The sequence below is a fragment of the Eschscholzia californica genome, unplaced genomic scaffold (assembly GCF_041429995.1).
Source record: "Eschscholzia californica isolate CP2 unplaced genomic scaffold, dmEscCali1.0.p SCAF_6, whole genome shotgun sequence".
Taxonomy (NCBI): Eukaryota; Viridiplantae; Streptophyta; class Magnoliopsida; order Ranunculales; family Papaveraceae; genus Eschscholzia; species Eschscholzia californica.
In genome coordinates this window covers 1605162-1627415 of record NW_028238483.1, presented here as the reverse complement: position 1 = coordinate 1627415, position 22254 = coordinate 1605162, and the positions used below count along the sequence as shown (strand labels likewise).

General features: G+C 35.3%; 2 protein-coding genes across 3 annotated transcripts; both read left to right on the top strand.

Moving 5' to 3' along the window:
- Positions 1–10956: 10956 nt before the first annotated feature.
- Positions 10957–13592, top strand: LOC147530750 (uncharacterized). Of its 2 annotated transcripts, XM_086646594.1 has the most exons (5): positions 11002–11129; positions 11295–11529; positions 11694–11903; positions 12230–12990; positions 13513–13592. In XM_086646594.1, the coding sequence occupies exons 2-4, from the start codon at positions 11305–11307 to the stop codon at positions 12956–12958; spliced, it is 1164 nt and encodes a 387-aa protein (XP_086502720.1). In that variant the 5' UTR covers positions 11002–11129; positions 11295–11304; the 3' UTR covers positions 12959–12990; positions 13513–13592. The 2 variants fall into 2 exon arrangements, with proteins under 2 accessions (XP_086502719.1, XP_086502720.1); XM_086646593.1 differs by lacking the exon at positions 13513–13592 and having other exon boundaries at positions 10957–11129; positions 12230–13162.
- LOC147530749 (cyclin-dependent kinase E-1-like) lies at positions 13301–21286 on the top strand. The gene is made up of 11 exons (XM_086647017.1): positions 13301–13357; positions 13513–13616; positions 13725–13767; positions 13855–13953; positions 14957–15026; positions 15126–15220; positions 15412–15641; positions 16720–16752; positions 16894–17002; positions 18071–18139; positions 21092–21286. The coding sequence occupies exons 1-7, from the start codon at positions 13301–13303 to the stop codon at positions 15499–15501; spliced, it is 558 nt and encodes a 185-aa protein (XP_086503143.1). The 3' UTR covers positions 15502–15641; positions 16720–16752; positions 16894–17002; positions 18071–18139; positions 21092–21286.
- Positions 21287–22254: the final 968 nt, after the last annotated feature.

Genomic DNA, 22254 nt, shown 5'->3' with positions numbered 1-22254 from the left:
TCCGTGACCGAAGCAGCCACCGGCTCTTGTCGAGCTCGGGTCCGGTTCCTTTGACCGTAATTAGGCGGGTATCCATGGATTTTGAAGCACGTGGAAACGTCATGTCCATGGATCCTGCAATTGTCACAATATGGTCGTGGTCGCTTGGTTCTTTGTTTATCCGATCCATCAACACGATTGTGATTATATGAGTTTGAACCAACGGCAAGGGCAGCAGTATTTGAGTCAATATTCATGGGAGTAACAAGGTTTTGTTGAACTTCTTCCTGTTTGATAAGTGAGTGGATACGAAGAATAGACGGGAAGGGTTCGATCAACAAAATTTGACTCCGAATAGAGGAGAATCTATCGTTGAGACCTTGAAGAAATTCCATAGCTCTATCTTGGTTGGTTCTTTCAATCAAGGAACGAGCATGGCCACATATACAAGGTTCAGTTATTAACAAGGAATTGAGTTCATCTTGAAGAGCCTTGAGATTTGTGAAATATGTAGAAACATCCGAATTCTCTTGTTTGAGACAAGAAATAGCTCTCTTTAATTGAAAGATTTTAGGAGCATTGGTTTGATGGAATCGATCAAAAAGATTTTTCCAAATATCGGAGGCGGTTTCATCATATAAGATGGATGATCGAAGAGGTGAATCAACTGAATTGATTAGCCAACTAGAAACGAGATCGTTACATCGTCCCCATTGAACTAGTTCATTAGGATCGGTGGGTGGTTCGATACTTCCATCAACGAATCCTAATTTGCCTTTAGCTCGTAAGGCTTTTGTCATTCCTCGTGACCATGAGGAGTAGTTATCACCGGTTAGAAGTGGTGTGATGACAATGGTGGTTGGAGAATCCGAATGATGAACATCAAACGGGCCACCATTAGAAGTATAATGAACTTGAGTAGTTTCCGAAGTTGTTTCGGGAGTAGTCATGGTTTAAAAAAAATTGGCTCTTATACCATGTGAAAATATAAATACCTTGATGATTGTCACTCTCGGATGAAGCCGAGAGGGAGACTTGATTGATGTCTCGGTTATAACCGAGTAGGCACTCGAAGGTGACGAGTGGAAGAAGATGAAGATGATCACACTCGGTGAAGCCGAGTGGGAGAAGAAGAAGATGAAGACTCGGTTTGATCCGAGAGAGAGAGACAAGTTATTAGTGGTAGGGATGAATACTTTGGTAAAATACCTTTTATTATACACAATAACTTGATTGTACAATTATGTATGGTTATGTATATATAGGATACAAAAGAGGAAATTGAAAACAACTAAACTCTATAATAGTTATCTAAATATAATCCTAACTACTAAGGAATCCTAGTTGTAATAGGATTCCAATGGGACCAAGTCCACTCGGTTTCGCCGAGTGGAGTGGACCTTCCAACAGAAACATGTGAAGTCATTGATACAAAATGTAAGAGATAATGAGTAATTAAACCGAAAAATAATAAAACTAAGTTAAAATGTTTGTAATATGAAAGGTAGCGTGGACAAATATATTTCTTATGTGGACAACAAAGCATGGGGTGGAAAAATAATTAATCACTTTTCACGGGAACAAACAAAAACTTCTCCAACTCTCTCTCTCTTCCAGTCCCGATGAGCATCCGTCCACATTTCTTCCTCTCTTTTATTTGTTCATCTCTCTAACTTAATCAACCCCTCTTTTCTAAACTTGAAGTCAACGTAATCTTTCATTTTCTCTTTCTCTCTCTGTACCCATCTCTAGTGGCAAGAAGAAGTTCGTTTGTAGTTCATCTCTTTTCTCTCTCTAAAATAAGAAAGAAGGAGATCGTGATGGTAGCCTGAATTAGGAGATGGTGGTCTGATTTAGGAGATGTTGAAGTTGTTAAGTAATGGTGATATCCAAATGAAATTTCAGGGGTTTTCTCACTATGATCTGCATTACATAGAGCTAAAAATGACACCAATGATTGATTACTTATTTATATATATATATTTTTTTTGAAACAATTACTTAATTATATTGAGCCTGAAGAGAAATCAGAAAAATGAAAACCTAAAATTAAGTCTGAGATCGTGAATCTGTTCACCATAAATCAGGAAACCCTAACGCATAAACTAAAATTGGGATACGATTCTGCACCTAAAACTGCAAAACCAATACTTGCCCCCCCTTTAAAAGTTGGGTTATTTCCCTAATGGCCCCCTACTTTGTGACCAGCTTCCCGCCTGGCCCCCTACTTTACGAGAAATACCCATATGGCCCCCTATTAACTTTAACTTTCCGTCACTCCCTCTCCTCCATCTCTTTTTCTCTCTCTGCCATGTCACGCCACCTCATCTGTTAGGCCACCTCATCACCATCTCCGGCAGAGGTCGCCGGCCGGCCAAATTTCCGGCCGGCGACCTTCAAACTAGAAATTTTTTTATTTCTTTTTCTCTCTTCCTCTCTCTCTCTCTAAAATTATCTGTTCGTGAAGAACAGACCACTCCGGCGAAGGTCTCTCTTCGCCGGAGTAATTTTAGAGAGAGAGAGAGGAAGAGAGAAATTTTTTTATTTTTTTTTAGTTTGAAGGTTGCCGGCCGGAAATTTGGCCGGCCGGCGACCTCTGCCGGAGATGGTGATGAGGTGGCGTAACAGATGATGTGGCGTGAGTTGGCAGAGAGAGAAAACGTGATGGAGGAGAGAGAGTGACGGTGTTATAACGGAAGGGGGCCATATGGGTATTTCTCGTAAAGTAGGGGGCCAGGCGGGAAGCTGGTCACAAAGTAGGGGGCCATTAGGGAAATAACCCTTAAAAGTTCTTAGTAATTTTACACCCAATAGTTTTGTCCATTTAAGAAATTGGTTTGTCCATATATCGGCAACCATATCAAATGGTAGCTACCATCACAACAATTTGTAAATTTGTGAACAAATTCGTTTTTGCTTGAACATTGTTTTGCCAAAATATTTCGCATTTTTTTCTTTTGCATTTTTTTCTTTTGCATTTCACATAGACAAACTGATACAAACATTTTTCGATTTGTCTTGTGAAAAAATATATGGTCGAGACATTAAAATGTTATGCATATTATCATTTGTATTTAACAAATCCGCTAACGAACAAATAATATTTTAACTAATACATTATATATGTTGTTAAGAACATAATTATATATGACGCCAACATTTTATAATAAGTCGAGACATTATTATAGATATTGTCAACATTTTATAACAACACAGTGATATATGTTGTCAACATATAAGGGTAAACATGGAATTACGAAAAAAATATGTTGTCTTGTTAACAACATAATTACATATGTTGTCAACATTTTGAAAAATGTTCAAAAAATGGGTTTTTTTACATTATTATTTTTGAGTGGGTTTTTTTCCTATTAGGGTCTAGATTTTTAGGTTTTTCACTCATTTTTTCACCACATAAAGGAAAATCATTTTTGTTTGTATTTGAAATTTTTCGCTTAAATTAATATTAACCCGATCATTTCGATATTCTAAAATTACAAAAAATAATTGCCGTTTTCTTTTATGTTGGCACCCTTTTTGGGGTTTCTATATCATTTCTTAATTACGAAAGTCAAATGAAAAAAGAATCTATATCATTTTTTATCAAACGTTCCAATTGTATCCTTGTGGTGTTTCTGTAAATATTTTTTCTTCTATACTTGCAATGCCACAAGGGCACAATTGGAATGCTTGACAAAAATGGGGGGTCAAGACGAATTGTTAGGCACAATTGGGGGTCAAAATAAACTGCTAGACACAATTGGAGGCCAAACGACCAGTTGGTCACAAATTAGGAGCCAAAACGGAATTAACCCATTTTTCAATTAAATGAAACTTTGATTCAAAAATTAAGTATTGATGTAAATCACTCAGAAATACAGGAAAAAATTGATGGTGTTAAGTAAAACGGCAAATGACTGAAACTTCATTGAGAACTACAAATATCTTAACTTGACGAAACTTGGAAAGTTAAGATGAAATGACGTTCCACATAATTGTTGTGGTTCAATCATAGTAGCCCTACTTTGAGAGTTTACTCAATCGCTTAATTCCTCAAAATGGACTTTCATTGAATTTTTATTGTATCACAATTTTCGGTTGCTATGATATCTTTTACCATACTTTAAAAAGACTTTTAAAGTAAGAAAAATGACACAATGCGGCCCCATACTCCGGCCGGGATTGGACCAGGATAGTGGTCAGGCATTGCATCACGGTTGTTAAAGTAAATGGGCTTCTCAAAAAAAATAAAAATAAATGGGCTTCCAGAGGTAGTATTTCAGAGATTATCTTTTCCGAGATCTCAATTAACTTGTGTGATCAAGGAATTGAAGAAAATTCTTAAAGAATCTTATATTTTACCCATCATGCTTTAAGGAAGAAGCGAAACATATGATTCAATCAACCAAAGAACTCTTCTAAGACGTAATATAGTTTTGGTTGAAAAATGGCCTCAGTTTATTTTTTATTTTTTATGAATTTTAATCTCCTCTTCACCTTTTCTTAACTTAACCACTTGACAAGTTGGGGGCAATGAAAAAAAAGGTCTTGTCATCACTTTGACATGTATATAGAAAATATTGTGAAATTGTCAAGAACAACATTTTTAAATACAAGACTTTGTTAGTGCAATTTAGATTAGGGGCCATAGATTGAAAGTCCAGAAGTTACGCAAAATTCGGTCCAAGATCCACCCTTAAAGATCTATAGATTTTTAGTCCTTTGTCTAAAACGTCCTAAATATCCTCAGTCAACAGTATCAACAATTTATTCAACAGTATCAACAAATTATTCAACAGTATCAAAAACTTATTCAGCAGTATCAACAACTTCAGAACCACTCTCATTCATCTAGAAGGCTAATTTATCGTTATTCTTATAGTATATCTTGTCACGGTTCTTTTTGAAAGAAAGTCATTATCTTTTTCAATTTGATGTATATTTCATCTTCTAACTTCAAGTTTTGATTATAATGATGTTAAGCATTTATCAAATATGCCTTTAAGAACAAACATAAATGTGATGGTGGTGGTGAATTTGACATACAAGATCATGATTTGGGTCAACCACTGAAGAAGAGTAAAGGGGGTTGTGGTGCTCAACAACCGAAGTTTACTATTGAAGGTACGAAGATGGTAGCATAATACAAAGCTCAAAGGAAAAGAAATGATGACCCGGAACAGCTCCACAACTTATTTAACTATATCAACAACTTATTCAACAGTATCGGCAAGTTCAGAACCACTCCCATTGATCAGGAAGGCCAATTTATCGTTATTCTTATAGCATATTTTGTGTTCATTTCGAAACAAAAGTCATTATCGTTTTTAATTTGATATATATTTCACCTTCTAACTTCAAGGTTTGATTATAATGATGTTAAGCATTTAGGGAATCATATAAAATCGTGTTACACACATCGAGTTTATAAATAACTAATTGATACTCTTGTATTTGAGAGGACATTCAATTTAAAGTAAAGAATTTGTAGTTAGATTAAAATTATAAGTCTTTGTGTTTGATTATTTTATTTCCTTTAACCCTATCAAAAGAGAAGAAGATTTTGACCTTCCCGGAGCAGTTGATTTTATCGTTCAACAAAAAAAAAAGGTAGTTGATTATAAAATGATTAAATATTTAAAATATACGAGTACATGTTTTTAAAGATGTATTTGATTGTACTAAATCTCTCATCGTAATATTTAAAAGAAAGAACGAGTTTTGCATTTGGGCTATTTCTTTACATTTTTTTGTTGAAAAGATATTTCTTTACTTGAGCATTTAAACTTGTGCAAATGTATGATATAAACTTTTTTCATGGGATATTTCCCAAATAATCCCCAATTTTGTGACCGATTTCCTGTCTAGCCACCTACTTAATCAAAACTACCCAGATGACCCCCTTTTTAAGATCCTGTTATAACATCGTTAACTAGTCATCACCTTCTCTCCTCCATCTCATCATCTCTCTCTGCCACCTCACCTTCTATGTTTAAGACTATTTTTACGTTGTAAGTGCTTCATATAAGAATGTGTTGTTGAAGAAAGTAAACAACTACAAACATGACGAATAATTACTAAGTGCGTCACTCAGTTGTAATTTATGCTCATTCACATAGTGTATAATATAGATATACATACATCTATTGTTGTCCAAGTGCGGAATGTCCTTGACACAACATTGTTAAGAGAAACTTAATTATATTTTAGTTTTGATAGAAATTTCGGTACTATCGAAATATAAATATTTTGGTCATTTCAACCGAGATATTTTGAAACTTTGGTGAAAACCCGATACTCGAACGCCCGATACCCGAGAAACCCGAAAGTTTGACGGACTTGGACGAGTTTTGGACACTAGAATTTTTTAAATTAGCTGCCGATTAAACCCGAAAGCCCGAATGGACAGAGAGTTCAAAAGCCTGACCGGCCCAACCGGATGAATGGCATGAACCCTATCGGTCCGACCCGGCCCGATTCCCTTCCTTTCTATACAAAAATATACTACATTCAGGTGCTACATTACTTATTGGGCCCCAATTTTTGATTGGGCGCTGCTAAACATCTCTATGCAAAAGGGCTAAGAGCATTGATGAGTCATGAAGATGCCTCATTTGAATCTCTTAATTTGGGCTAATTAGTCTATTTCGAGCAGTTACTCTCATGAATTACTTGTTTCTCTTTTCCAGGTGTCTTTTACGGAGTTCGGTGCGAAAAATTGCTAAAATCGGGAGAAAGACACAATTGAGGGGCATTTTGGTCATTTGTTGGTTATGCTAATCCTGGTCGACTTTAATACTTGGATGAGAAATAGAGTCCGAGACGAACCCAACGCCGAAAGCGGAAGTCAAATCGGAGTCCGGATGGACGAAATAGGAAAGGTCAAAGTTCGAGCCAAAATCCATTGACCAAGGTCAGCATATCTATTAAGCAACACGTGGCGAAAATCTAGTGGATAGAACGGAGCGATCTGGACGTGAGTGGTACACCAGTGGGCATGTGCTGGACGGCAATTAGGGTTTGTTTTGAAATCTCATTCGGTGCAATGCAAGGTAATTTAGTAATCTAAGCTGAGACAATCTGACGGATCCACACAAGCATGCGGAAATTGAACGGACGGATATGGATGGTATATATTCTCGATGGACCTTGATCAACAACAAAATCCCATCACCCTAACGACCAACTACTAGGTCACGGGATTTCTAAGGTCTTTGATTCCGTGTGACCTGACGCAGTATAATGCCGTACACCAACAGGCATCTAACGGTCTCAACTATTCCCGAACACATGGCATGATCTCGAGAGGGGCTTGCATCTTCTTAAGTTACCCCACGAATTGCCTGATCATTCCAAGCCAGCAAACCCGCCACCATTATACGTGCTTTCCCCTTTCTCTCTTATCTCCTATTATTTTGGAAATCTCTTCCTCTTTTAAATGGAAAGAGACAGAGAAATATTGATATTTCTCCTAAACAACAACAGAGAAGGATATATTTTAAGAGAGAAGTGGAGTGAGATAATCAAACCAGGGAAGCAAGAAGGGACAGAATTGGATCTATTACAAGCAGGTTTCTTCTCTTATTACTATTTTCGAAATTTATCTAGAGAAAGAAAGAGACCTAACCAGAGAACAATTCTTAGAGAAAAGAAATCAAAGAAGATTTATACATAGATTGATGGAAGAGATATTGTTGCTATTCTTCTTCTCCTTTTCTGATCGGATTTAGTGAGAGGAATCTCGGCTGATTATATCTTTGAGAGAGAAAGATTACAAAAATATAGAGACGTGAATATAGAAAATAGATGCAGGAAGATTTGTTTTGGACAGGAAAGGAAGAAATCGATTTTAGAGTTGCAAACCGAGAGGATGAAGATTGAAACTGATCTTATTGATTGTGAGAAGAAGGTGCCGAATATATTTTAGAGGGAAGGAAAGATTGAAGAAGACGGAAACGTGAAGATTTTTCTCTCTCTCTTCATTCTCTCTTATCTTCTTAAACTATTTTGGGAATTGTATATTCTTATTTTCTCATCCAATTTAGAGAGAGATAGATCATAGAGAAAGCTTTAATGGAGGAAGATTCCATTAATAGAGAAAAGATAGAGAATCGGAGATGATTATTGAGAGATATCTCTTCGGATTGAAATAGAAAATATATCAGAGAGAGAGGTTGGATCAGATTTTATGAAGATGTTGGACTGGTTTTCTTCCTATATAAACTTAGAGACATTCATCATATAGACATCTCGGTTTTGGGGGTCGTTCTTCTTATTCTCTGGGCATTAATGAAATTATTTTAGAGAGAGAAGGGAAGAACAAGATTTTAACAGTATTGTTTAGAAAACAAAGATCATTTTTGATTTTTATCATCTATTATCATTTTCTCCTGTAATTTCTTTTAGTGAGAGAAAGAAAAGAGAGAGAGAAAGAGAGAGATTAGTAGAGAAACAGAGAATCAATCTTTAATCTTTTGTATCTTTGTGAGAGAGATCATAAGTTGTAAAGAGAGAGAGAGAAAGTCAGAAAGAAAACCAATTGTAAAGTATTTATTTCTTCTTCATTTTTGTGTCTCTGAACTTTTCTTTGTTCATAGTTGTATGGAGAGAGAAGGACTAGGAGAAGTTTAAAACAAAGAAGAGAGAGGAGTGTTGGAGAAGATGAGAAAATTGAATGGAAAATAGTTTTCCCACAGAGAAAATATTTCCGAGAAGATGAGAAAATCGTGTTCCTTTAGGGTCTGTTTGGTTTGTCGATAAAATTATTTTCCCATCTGCTGGAAAATACTTCCCTAAGGCCCTGTTTGGTTGCAAATTAGTAAGAAAGTTAACTCTCTTCCCACTTTACTCTCGTACTTTAAATTGTTTAAATATTTATCCCTCCCACCATGATTAGCTAACTCTCTTTGACTTAGGGTTCTTGATGAAGTCTGAAAATATTTTGATGATAATACTTTTCATGGCTTAATTTCTTAAATGCCTTAATCGTTATAATATTAAATTCTTAGTGTTGACATAGGGAGATTTCTTCATTAACTATGCTTTTCATTTGATGGCTCATGTTTAGGTTAAGTCCTTTAACGAGTCATGCTTATAAATTGATAGTTAATAATTGCGACTTTTTATTTTAAAACTTTGAGTTTAGACTTTAGTGTTATTCGACTTTAACTAGAACATTTTCCGGGGTTTGGTACATTCGGTTACCAAAACTTGAGTGATAAAGAAGATATGCTTGATTAGATCATCATTAATACATGTTAAGATGGATTCCAAAAACCCTAGGTCATCTTCCCCCCATTTGAGTTCATACATTTGTTTTAGCATTTTATTATTTTATACCAAAAACTAAATTTTCAAAAACAAAAACCGTCTTACTTCCTAATTTTAGAATAGGTTTCACTTAGTCTCTGAGGAACGAACCGGTCTTACCGGAATTTATTACAACTTGACACCTGTGCACTTGCGGGTGTAGACCTATTTAGGGTAACCTTTTAGGCCCATCAAGCATATCCAATGTGATAGGACTAGAGCTCTCAAATTCAAATTTAGGAGCCCAATCACTCTAACCCGGGCGCCTTGGAGCTGGGTTCCCAATTGCAAATGTGCCCGGGTTCCCAGTTGCAAATGTGACCGTTGAGAATTTTATAATAATGTGTTAATTTATTTATTTTTTAAAAAGGAAATTTATCTAATTTTATTTTTAAATCTAACTTTATTAAATATTTTTTTTGTCAATTCTTTTTCTATTTTTTTATAAACGATTCTCTACCTCTCTAGAATAATATAAATATAATTTTCATGTCAAACTTTGGGTTCTCTTTCTCATCTGAAAAAAAAAATGATTTTCACATCTAAATGTTTTCTCATGTGTCAAACGGGCCCCAAGAATATGTTTGTTACGTGGGAAAATGGAACGAGAAAATTGATTTTCAGCAGTTTGATTGGACATAAAGAATGTGAAAACTGAATTATCGTGAGAAAAAAATAGAGTAATGGTTTATTTTACCACCAAAAATTTGGTAAAACCCATTTCCCACTATGAGCCCAAGAAAATGATTTATTGTCTCTTTTTGAAAGAAGAACAAAGTCCCCATTGAAATTTTCTCTCGCTCTCCTTTTCTCAATTTGTCAAACTTTCAGGGAAGACCTTCTCAATTATTTCATCTTAATGAAGTGAAATTTCTGGTTCAATATCCAATGTTGAGTTGAAGGTTGCCTTTATATATCTCAAATTTAGATTAGAAAAAACCCTAAAAAATAGAAGGTTGTTGATAATTTTCAAGGATTTGTTATGTTTGGGCGCACCCACGTAAGGGCGTGCGGAGACACGTGCCCCCACGACTCCAAATTAAAATTGTTTATAGGTCCGTCAAATGCGTGTTTACATAAAATAGACGTGATTGCTATAGCTATGTTGCAAACGTGTAGTTGGCTCAGTGCGTAGGGGTGGGAATTGGTCCGGGTCGGGCCGTTCGGATTCATGTTATTCATCGGGCCGGGCTTTTAAACCCTATGTCCATTCGGACTTTCGGGTTTAATCGGACGGATTATTTAAATAATCTTAGTGTCTAAAAACCCGTCCAGGTCCGTCAAACTTTTCGGGTTTTTCGGGTATCGGGCGGTCGAGTATCAGGTTTTCACCAAAGTTTCAAAATATCTCGGTCAAAATGACCAAAATATTTCTATTCCGATGGAACCGAAATTTCGAATGAAAACTAAAATTTAATTAAATTTCTTCTAATAATGTTGTGTCAAGGGCACTCTGCACTTAGACAACAATATATGTATATATATCTATATTATACACTTCAAATACTTTATAAATATATCTATATATATGCTATACTTACATACGTAAATACATACGAGCAAGCATACATATACTGTGCATAGGTATTATCATGCAAATGGATAACATTATTAAGTAGGTGCTTCTTACTGAAGAGAGTGCTTCTAGAAAGTTCCTGATAGGTTTTTTTTTTTTTTTTTTTTTTTTTTAACTTATATCGTATGAATACTAGAAGGATAGATTCACTTTACTTTCTCTCTCATTTTCCTAGGGCGTAAAACTTGAGATCTCAAACAAGGTGGGATAAAAAACTCCATCGATTTGTCTCAAGGAAGTTCCTCCAAGCAATTTGGTCGAGAAAGTAAGCTTCCTCTCTTCTTCTCCTTTAGTTTCATCTTTGATGCCCTAATTTCTTTCTTTTATTGAATAATAAATCCGTGGGTTTCTGTAAAAAAAAAAACTCAATCTAATTTTGTTCCTGTAAACTATTCATATGTAATAATAATTTCACAACCACCAAGCGCAGAGGTGTTAAAATGGCATCATCGTCTGGGAAGAAGATTAACGAAGAGGTAACCAATCTAGATGATGCCTTTCAAGACAACTTCAGTTTCAGGGGAAAATTTCAAACTGGACTAGATGATGCCATTGAAGAACTTTCCGTTGGAGAATTTCAAACTGAACGATTGTATCATCGGCCGCGGCGTAAGGTGTACATCCTCGGAAAAGGATTTGATGGGCCAGAGAATACCGTCCGTAAGGTAAACTACCTAACTTTTATTTTCCTGGTCTTCAGCTCTCTAGGTTGGGTAACTTTCTAATTGCAAAAAAAAAGAAAAATTGGAAACTTTCTTAATTGTTTTTAATTTCCCACTTTTTTTGGAAACACAAATCCTACTTAAACTCTGTTTCTCTATTTCACTAGGCCAAACATCTCGATATCCATAAAACGATCTTTCAGAAAACCAACCAGGGAGTTGCAATGGGGCCATGGAAAATTAACAAAGAGGAGTTAAATGTCTTTGAAGATTTCTTGAAGCTAGCTTTTCAAACTAGCGACGATGGTTTCATCAATTATAAGGACTACTGTCTGTTCTTCCAAGCTTCTAATTTGCCAAAGCACACTGTCGATCAGGTAGTTGTCTTTATTTTTTAGGGTTTGCTATCTGACTAGGAGTTTTTTTATCTCTAATTTTTATTCTTCATGTATATAAATACTTTGTCAGTCTAATCAACTACTTAAGAATAAGTATTTATATATTTATATACTACTTGAAGAAGAAAAAAACTCAAATAGAAGTCAGATTCAGACATTAAAAAAGATCATCAACATTTTATACTTCAATCCTGTTTTATCTAGATTCAATTAGACACAGAGTAATATATATAATCAAAGTTTTATTTTATTAGTTTGGTTGGTACTTGGAGCAGTTTCTAACCCTAGTTTGAACATATGTGTAGATATGGTTGGTGGTTAATCGAAAGAAGCCAGAGGAAGAGGGAGTTGTCATTGGACGAGAAGAATTTCTCGAGGCTCTTCAACTTGCAAGTGTGGCACAACGATATCAAAAAGAATATAGACTTTATATGTTTGGCATCAAAGTAGGTTACCTTGACGTTTATGACGAGGAAGTATTACCCAAGTTTGATTTACCTAATGTCCCACCACCTAATATTGATTTTTTTTCTGATCACACGACATGGGAAATAACATGTACTCCAAAACGTCCTAAGATATTGCGTCCACCAGAGTATGTACCACAGACTGATGGTCAGAGGCTTGCTCAAAAGGCTTTTGATCTTTATATACGCATAGGCGGTGATCCTATTAAATCGTTCCCTGGGTTTGGCTGCAAAGGTACTTTAAGTCGTTGTACGATACATATACCTGCAGAATGTGAGCCAGTTCAGAATGTGGTATATATACCTCCACTCGGAGATGACATCAATCATGGTGATTGGAAATGCTGGGAGGATGTGCATGAAAACGTAAAAGCAATAGTGCTGAAAGAGATACCTTCACTACCAATACCACCACCAAAACCAAAACTATCACCGATGGAAGAAGAGCAGTTGAGGGAAGAAAAGCGTCTGAGGGAAGAAGAGATGTTGAAGGAAGATCAGATTATTCAAGAGCTGATCAGGGAAGAGTGGTTGAGGACCGAACAAAGAAGACTAGGATTCTTTTAGTAGCAGCTCAAGTATGTCTTAATATTTACTAGGTTTGTACTTCTGGTACTATATATATGTGAAGGTATCTAAGGATTCCAAGCAGACTAAGTTTGCTATGAGTTTTAAGAAAACCTATGAGGGTGAGGGTTGTTCACCTTTAAAAACACTTTCTGATCTCGTCTGTTGCTTTTCTCTCTAACAATGCTCTCTTGTTTTATTAAATTTTGTGTCTTGTTATGTTTTTGTGAGAGTAAGGGTTCCCTAACTTCGTTATGAAACATCTCATAAAAAAAAAAAAAAAAACTTCGCAATGAAAGATACTACATATTAGTTATTTTGGAACATAAGATGTACATAATGATGTATCTCAAAGATCAATGTTTTGTAGTAACCATATTAGTTATGTTGGAACAAAAGGTTGGTTGGGTTTCATTCAGCTTGCAACTAGTTATTCTTGTTTAACATTGATAAGTGATTCATTTATCTTGTCAATACTAATATTAATTTTCCATGTTAGGCGATCCATATGATAGAACTGTATAATTAGTGTCAACTTACCTCTCTTTTGACAGGAAATTATAAGACATCACAGGGAAAAAGTTAACCATTCTATAAATCCGTACACAGTTAAGTCGTTACTCTGGCAGCTTCTGGATGGGCTAAACTATCTTCACAGGTAAAATTTCATATAAGAATTCAATTCGGTAGGCACTAGATTAGTAGCATTTAACTTGAAGTTATGTTATAATTATTATTGTTATTAAATTTTTTTTTTTTTCTGTAGTAACTGGATTATACACCGAGATCTAAAGCCATCCAACATTCTGGTAGGCCTTCAATATATTTGTATGTTGTTCCTATTATACGTTAATTTGTGATTATTGCTGATTAATGAAATAACGTATTTCGAGCAGGTCATGGGTGATGTGGAGGAACAAGGAGTTGTAAAAATTGCTGATTTTGGACTTGCTAGAATATACCAAGCCCCCTTGAAGCATTTATCAGAAAATGGGGTAGGAATCACTATCTTTCTTCTGGTCAACGTTAGTCTTTGTCAGTTTCGTGCTATGTTTGCTTGTATGATTTTTCCCTTTTTTCCTTGGTCCCTTGTTTCCTTTTGTTGTGTATGTGCATTGCCTCTTCTCGTTGGCTTCAAACTGCATCTCGTTTCTGGAGTGCATTGCGTGCATGATTTGCAATTCTGTATACAAGATGTCTGAGAGAAGAGAGTGGGCAAGTCGAATAAGTTTTCCAGCAATGAAAAGTTCGAAGTATTATCGCTTCAAAGAGATCGTGCTAAGGAAGTTCAAACCTTTTTTCTCACATTAGGTTACATGCTCCATCTCTAAAGAGCTCTTATTTCGTTGGAAAGATCTGTAACTGGTTTACGGTTCTCATCCTAATGTCTTCCAGGGTAGTATCATAGTATCACTTTTGGTAGTATCATAGTATTCTCTCTCATTCTTAACCAATATGACATCTTCACTGAAGTATTATCTTTGCCATCGCACACTGGTCAAAATTCTTTATTTTTTAAAAATTTGGCTTTGTTTTGCGTCTGATTGCTAAAAATAATGATTATAGAGAAGATTTTGAAACACTTCATACTAAGGCTGGTGTCAGTCATGCTTCTTGCTGAATTCATGAACTTGACGTGGCTGATTATTGGAAAAGAATAGACATGGCGGGGTCAGGGACCAGCCAAAGGTATAGCTTAGAACTGTATGATGCTTGCAGGATGTTAGGCAACCTGAACTTAATGAAGGACCTAAGAATGTACAGTCGCAATTCTGCTTAGTTTTAGATTAGTATAATTAGTTCCCCAGAATGGAAATGATGGGTTATATCTCACCTGTTACCTAGTTCTATGATTGCACCAAATTTCCATTGCGTCAACATTTATTGTCTGCAGTGTTTCGCTGAATCTTCCTGTGTTATGACCGTTAATTTTTATTTACATCCCTCACTTTCAACTCCTGTCTTAGCTGTTTCTTTGTCACATGTCAACAACAACAGGTTGTTGTAACAATTTGGTATCGTGCACCTGAGTTGCTTTTGGGAGCCAAGCACTACACGAGTGCTGTTGGTATGCTCCCTTCAATATTACACTCTTTAATTCCAGATAAATCATTTTTGTAAGTTTTCTTTCTTGACTTAAATACACTTTCTTTAAAATTGAAATAAGATATGTGGGCTGTTGTATGCATTTTTACGGAGTTACCGACTTTAAAGCCTCTTTTTCAAGGAGTGGAAGTCAATGCTACACCAAACCCTTTTCAGGTTCTACATATTATACTGATTTAGTTTCCATTATTAAGCTTTTAGGGGGTTTTCAAAATCTTCTTTGTTATGTTGCTAATATTGGTTATTTATTGATGCAGTTTGATCAGCTTGACAAGATATTTAAAGTCCTAGGTCTATTTCTATTTCTTTTATCCGTTGCTGACTTCTATCATTTATGTATAATTTAGGTCATCCAACACAAGAGAAGTGGCCAGATCTTGTGCATCTTCCTCACTGGCAATCTGACCAACAACATATCCAGGGGCGTAAATTTCTAATATCAAACTTGTCCTGTGTCTCTTCTGTGAACTGAAGAGTACACCATCTAAATTCTTGAATGGTTTTATAATATTGATTCTTTTCTTTGCAGGTATGATCCTTGTAAGCGTATTTCACCAGCACAAGCCCTGGAACATGAGTAATACATTTAATTTCATAACTCTTGGTTACGTTTTATTATTTGTTTTATCAAAAATGTGTACCCTGTCTTAGTTTTTTACGAGTAATATGTTTTCGATCTTGTCTGCATCCGTTCTATACAATCTCCTCTAGGCCCAATGTTTTCTCTTCGCATTTGTGATCTGTCTTGCAACATACTGGAAGATTCAATGTGATATATTAGTCAGATAGGAATGTGATTGGTAAATCATATTAGCTGCTCTTGAGTCTTGACATTACGTTTGAAGAAGTTATCTAGTTATTAGGCTCTTGTCCATACCTTTATCTAATATGTAAATAAAACCTTTATAATAATTGCTCCCTGTCTCGGTTCAATTTCTTCCATGCCTATTATGGACAAGGAAGCACCAATGCACTCTAAGAAGCAGCCCCTAGCGTCTTATTAGTTGTATTTATATTGCTCCACACCATTATTACGTACACATAGAGAATTGTCTGTCATTTATTCGATAAGTCATTAATCATCCTTGCATGAAGAGACATTTAATATTTATGCTTATGAAAAGGTTACTCATGAAAATGATTTAGTGAACTCTACTAAGTTAGTAGCAGCAAAAATATTAAGTTTCTTAGTCAATTTAGGGAAGAGGAGATTTAGCAACACAAAGGTGCTAAACCTGTCACTTGGCTGACACTATATAAAGGGTCTTATGTTATCTTTTAATCATCATGTGATACATGAAGGTTCTACTGGTTGCAATTTATTTTTTATGCTTTGTATTTCTCATTTTTCTTGTGTTTACTTTTTTTTCATTGATTATAATTCTTAGTTACAGAAAGCTTCTGTCACATCTCCTGATCTCCATCACTTTCATGTATGTCTTGCCAAAGCGAGCACTAATGATTCTGTATTGTCCTTGACTCCTTGGTTGTTAATCTTAAAGGCTCTGCACTGTAATGGAAATTGGAAATCATGGCTGAACAACTTTATACACTTCAATTTATTGATGTACTTTGACTTGAAATATTTTGTATTATTGCAAAACCTCCTAACTACTCTCTCTCTAAGCATAGTTTATCCACTTTCTTGTTTTCAGGTATTTCAGGATTGATCCTTTACCCGGGCGCAAGTACGTCTCTATTTGCTGTATTTGTTGTAGATCATTCTTTTAACGTAGAATCACTTTTTAGTTATCGTAATTGTGTACAATGAAGCATATAGTGCCCATATTTCTTCACATTGACGAGGTAAATGTGGTATCTGTGTTCAGTTCATTGGTGCCTAGCCAACTGGGGGAGAAGGTTGTAAATTATCCTGCTCGCCCTGTGGATACTACTACAGATTTCGAGGGATCAATTGCTGTCCAAGGTTCCCAATCGGTAAGAAACGAAACTAGCATTTCTGTTTTTGTTCTTATTCTTGTTTTCTCCTTCCATTTGAATGCTCTATTTGATTGAAGCCGTCACCCGAGAGTGTGTCTGTTAGCAGCATGGATTTGCATAGAGCAGGTGGAGGTTTACTCCCACTGAACCAGGGACAGTGACTGTCCTGTGGATTAATTCACATATGATATGCAACACAATGAAATAAATTTTAGTATAACAATCATAATAAAACAAGTAGATTGTTAACTTGTTTATTTACTCTTAACTAATTTTACTTACTATTAACTTGAGAAAATAAAATTTAGTTGTTTACTTACTTGTTTACAACAATTTTCAGCAACTCTTTCATACTTTTTTTTGTTACTTCTTTGTATATTGTGATGGGATTATGTGAATTATATGGTTTGTGTGCTTGTCAATCTCATAATCTCATAAGATATGTTATCTTATCAATGTTTTTGAATGCTTGGATGTTAAGTTTTATACCTTTAATTTTGGTATTTGAGTGTTTATTTAGTTATTTTTATGTTAGGTACTTAGGTATGTATGTATTACTAAAAATATATACTATTTGTTTGAGGCGGTCGCCTCAGCTCGCCTAAGCGAGGCGATGGGTCTGTCGCCTCGCCTCACGCCCAAAACAACATAGCATGTGACAATGATAAGCGTATTTAAGTGATATTGGTAATGATAGTTTATAATTGAGTTTTGTTGTTTGATGAGATGAGGTGTCCATGTCGTATTTATATATCCTGTTTCCATATTAGTATTTTTGTCATATATTAAAACATTGGTACCATATAACGAGAACGAGTTTCTTCGGGTACCTATGGGTTAAACTGGAGCTGAAGGGCATGTTAAATGATCAGCCTTTCAAGAACCATTGTGTGCATTAAGAAACTGGATATGCTTACGACTTCTTCAGCAAATGTATTTTATTTGGTTTGTGGTGAAAAAAAAACTCGTTCCTTTCTTCTTGTTTGAATACATCTGAAAAGGAAAACGAAACAGAGATTGCGTGTTCAAGTGTACTTCTCATTTTCCTTATCATTTATTTTCCAGTGCTCTACCTAGGGAGGCATTGGTTCGTGCTGGACCTACTGATAATGTGGAGAAAGAATACCTAGCAAGGTAAAAAAGAAAAACCAAACCGAATCATTTACATTTGTAATGGAAAAGAAATTTTGACTAGGGATGACAAACTTCCATGAGCTTTCTACGCATTCAATTTCTGCAATTTCTTATAATGTCCATATCATTTCTAACTCGATTGCTTCACATCCTGGCTTTTATTTGCACATAATTTTTTTTCCTTCGCCATAGTATTACTGCGCGAACTAACTCTGCTAATCTTTTGCATTTATCCTACATGATATACAGTGCACATCAGTAGCTACTTATTGTGAATATAGACATTGTAAAGCTATCTGATATCTTGTTATAGTCTCAATCTGCTCAGATTTGTATGTGCTTTTCTGGCCTCTTAAATTGCATTCATACTCATGATCAGTGCGTTAGTTACTCAATTTTACTTTTCCTCCTAATGAAATTAAGTCTTGACGTATGCAACATGGACAACACAAGTATGGGACCAACCATTACAGCACCACAAAATCATTAACTGTATTGAATGGTCCTAACACGAGAACACGCCTAGGTGCAGATTTGTACAAGACGTACATATAGAAACCCACATACTCAGCTGACTGGCTCCCTTAGGAGTATCGACTTTCCTATGGGAGCCGCTCGTATCCAACATACACAAAGAACAATAGAGTGACCATGTTACATAGGTTTTACTTTGGAAAGCAATTAGGCGTTTTTGCTGTATAGAGGTCAGTCGGGTCATCTCCAAATTTGTATATCATATCAATCGAACACTTATACATGCAGTAGGATACTATAACTAGAGAGTTACCAACATAAGAATTATAATATATAAAGTACCTAAATAACTACAATAGAAGCAAGTATGAAACCTGAACAGTTGAACCTAACAAAAATAGGTTACTTCCAAAAAGATTTATTTGAAGTTTGAACTTAGTATTCTTAATTTTCCGCCTTCTCCAAAGCGAGTATAGAGATCAAACATTCTCAACTTGCCATAAATGAGAAGAAAATGTCTAGAGTCGGATGTAGAGTACAACAGTGACCAACATATTATAATAAGTCAAACCTCATTACCTCAGGTAGCAGTACCACATGACACATTATACATGCTTAGTTAAGTTCCCTTAGATTCCTAACCTTCATGCTTTAGCAAGAACAATGATCTAGTACCAACAGCTATTTGCATACTTAGGGCACTACGAACTTGTGTCAAACTTTACCTTCGACGTCTCACCACACCTCCGGCTCCCTGGATACCAAACCATTATCCTTGATGGCACTCGTTGATAACTTCAGCTCCTCGCTATGATGTTCCATCCTGCAAAGAAGTAGCTTTTGTGAGCTCCTTATACCATGGATTCTCAATTCACAAGTCATAATGCCCAAGCCAGATCATACAATATGAAGGACTTGCATACTATCTATACAATATATTAACAAATTAAATAAAGCAATCAACTTCCTAATGCAAATACGGTCATGAAAAACATTAAGATATGAAAACCATAAGTTTCACTTCTTCAAGAACGAATGCATAATATAAGCTTCTACGATTGAGAATACCAATTCTAGGAAGTTATCTAAGATAAATATGATAAAATCTAGTCCAAACTTAATTAGTAAGCAAATTAGTTGTTAATAATTACTTATGAAGGAGATCACGGTTAATCCTTGAAGGGAAGGAATGGAAGACGAAAAAAGCTTGTAGTATTAATGGAAAAACTCTGGAAGTATCATACTTCCTAATATACTAAATTGAACTACGAATGCCACTTACTCGTGGACAATTGGTGAGCCACACATAACTAATGTAGTGAGGATTTACTTCTGTATTCTAATAAACTTACTATGATTGGATATTTTGTCATCTATTTGTTTGTGGTGGATCCGAGATCATTATATAGGTCTTAGGTAATGCTATTATTCTTGCTCTATTATTACATTTGCTTATATTGTTCAACGAAGTAACTATCGAGAATTTTATGTAGTGTCGTGATCTTAGTCATTAGAAATTTCCTTGTTGAAATGACCATTAATTTTCTAAGAAGGATCCTGAGTTTATATGCAATTCTGCTCATCCCATACCAATGTTACCAAATACTCTACCTCCCACCCCCTTGTGTACTGGATTCTCGTACCACTTTTGGGTGTGTTCGAGATTCTATACTCCAAATTTGGCATACCGAGATCTTTCGCCTTAACTAACCCTATTTCTTCATGAAAATGTATGTACTCAACTAGTTGAGTTGTTAACCAAAACTTTTTAAGTTAACTAGTTAACATTTTAAGTTTTACGGATATAGGATTCTCAGAGTAGGTGTATCTATTCTATATGCATCATAGTGAGTATATGATCTCTAGGGAAATAGTCCAAAACGTACCGCAACCGAAGATAGCGTACTGAATAGGTATATCCTAGGTGTACCTGATACTAACATGGTAGTGTATCTCGCATTGGTACGCGGACTCGTACATGAGCAATTTGTGTTCTAGTTAATATTGTTCCATACTCCGATTTCTTCCTTCGAAAGTCACACAGTCTTATAAAAACCGTACATTTGCACCCCTAGAAAAAGATTAACCCCTTTAGGTCGATGATAAGCCTAACCTAGTATCGGCTTTGAGTCTCTTGTTAGTTATTTCTATATAAACTATACCGATATTCGTTGTTTTGTTTCTTGGCTATCTGTTTCCATTTTAGCTTAATTTAGCTCTATTTAGTAACATTTGGGAAACCACTTATGACAAGTGAAGAATAGAGAGGGCTCCACACCCATAGCCGATTAATGTAAAGGTTAAGAATCGAGGCCTTCATGTATGATTTCTTGTATGTTTCCAAGCATGTTTCTCCATGTTAATAGTTTTCCTGATCATGCCACCAAATTCGTTACTTCATGTTCTTTTATTATTTTTCATTCACTCATATAGCTCGTTTGAAAATCGTGTGGCATTTATGTTTCTCCTGTCTTGTAGGTACCATCTGGAAATGCAATTTCCGGGAGTGGAGTTGAAGAAGTCTACTAATATATTTAAAGTTGAAGAAGTCTTTACAAGAAGGAAACATGTGAAGTCATTGATACAAAATGTAAGAGATAATGAGTAATTAAACCGAAAAATAATAAAACTAAGTTAAAATGTTTGTAATATCAAAGGTAGCGTGGACAAATATATTTCTTATGTGGATAACAAAGCATGGGGTGGAAAAATAATTAATCACTTTTCACGGGGACAAACAAAAACATCTCCAACTCTCTCTCTCTCTCTCTCTTCCAGTCCCGATGAGCATCCGTCCACATTTCTTCCTCTCTTTTATTTGTTCATCTCTCTAACTTAATCAACCCCTCTTTTCTAAACTTGAAATCAACGTAATCTTTCATTTTCTCTTTCTCTCTCTGTACCCATCTCTAGTGGCAAGAAGAAGTTCGTTTGTAGTTCATCTCTTTTCTCTCTCTAAAATAAGAAAGAAGGAGATCGTGATGGTAGCCTGAATTAGGAGATGGTGGTCTGATTTAGGAGATGTTGAAGTTGTTAAGTAATGGTGATATCCAAATGAAATTACGAAAAAAATATGTTGTCTTGTTAACAACATAATTACATATGTTGTCAACATTTTGAAAAATGTTCAAAAAATGGGTTTTTTTTACATTATTATTTTTGAGTTGGTTTTTTTCCTATTAGGGTCTAGATTTTTAGGTTTTTCACTCATTTTTTCACCACATAAAGGAAAATCATTTTTGTTTGTATTTGAAATTTTTCGCCTAAATTAATATTAACCCGATCATTTCGATATTCTAAAATTACAAAAAATAATTGCCGTTTTCTTTTATTTTGGCACCCTTTTTGGGGTTTCTATATCATTTCCTAATTACGAAAGTCAAATGAAAAAAGAATCTATATCATTTTTTATCAAACGTTCCAATTGTATCCTCGTGGTGTTTCTGTAAATATTTTTTCTTCTATATTTGCAGAAATGCCACAAGGGCACAATTAGAATGGTTGACAAAAATGGGGGTCAAGACGAATTGTCGGGCACAATTGGGAGTCAAAATAAACTGCCAGACACAATTGGAGGCCAAACCACCAGTTGGTCACAAATTAGGAGCCAAAACGGAATTAACCCATTTTTCAATTAAATA

Excerpts from the sequence above, each read along its gene's own strand:
- LOC147530750 (XM_086646594.1), top strand. The coding sequence starts at position 11,305 with ATGGCATCATCGTCTGGGAAGAAGATTAACGAAGAGGTAACCAATCTA. Across the intron at positions 11,530-11,693 it reads CAGAGAATACCGTCCGTAAG|GCCAAACATCTCGATATCCA; the intron begins GTAAACTACCTA and ends CTATTTCACTAG. Across the intron at positions 11,904-12,229 it reads CAAAGCACACTGTCGATCAG|ATATGGTTGGTGGTTAATCG; the intron begins GTAGTTGTCTTT and ends ACATATGTGTAG.
- LOC147530749 (XM_086647017.1), top strand. The coding sequence starts at position 13,301 with ATGTATCTCAAAGATCAATGTTTTGTAGTAACCATATTAGTTATGTTG. Across the intron at positions 13,358-13,512 it reads TAGTTATGTTGGAACAAAAG|GAAATTATAAGACATCACAG; the intron begins GTTGGTTGGGTT and ends CTCTTTTGACAG. Across the intron at positions 15,027-15,125 it reads GCACTACACGAGTGCTGTTG|ATATGTGGGCTGTTGTATGC; the intron begins GTATGCTCCCTT and ends AATTGAAATAAG.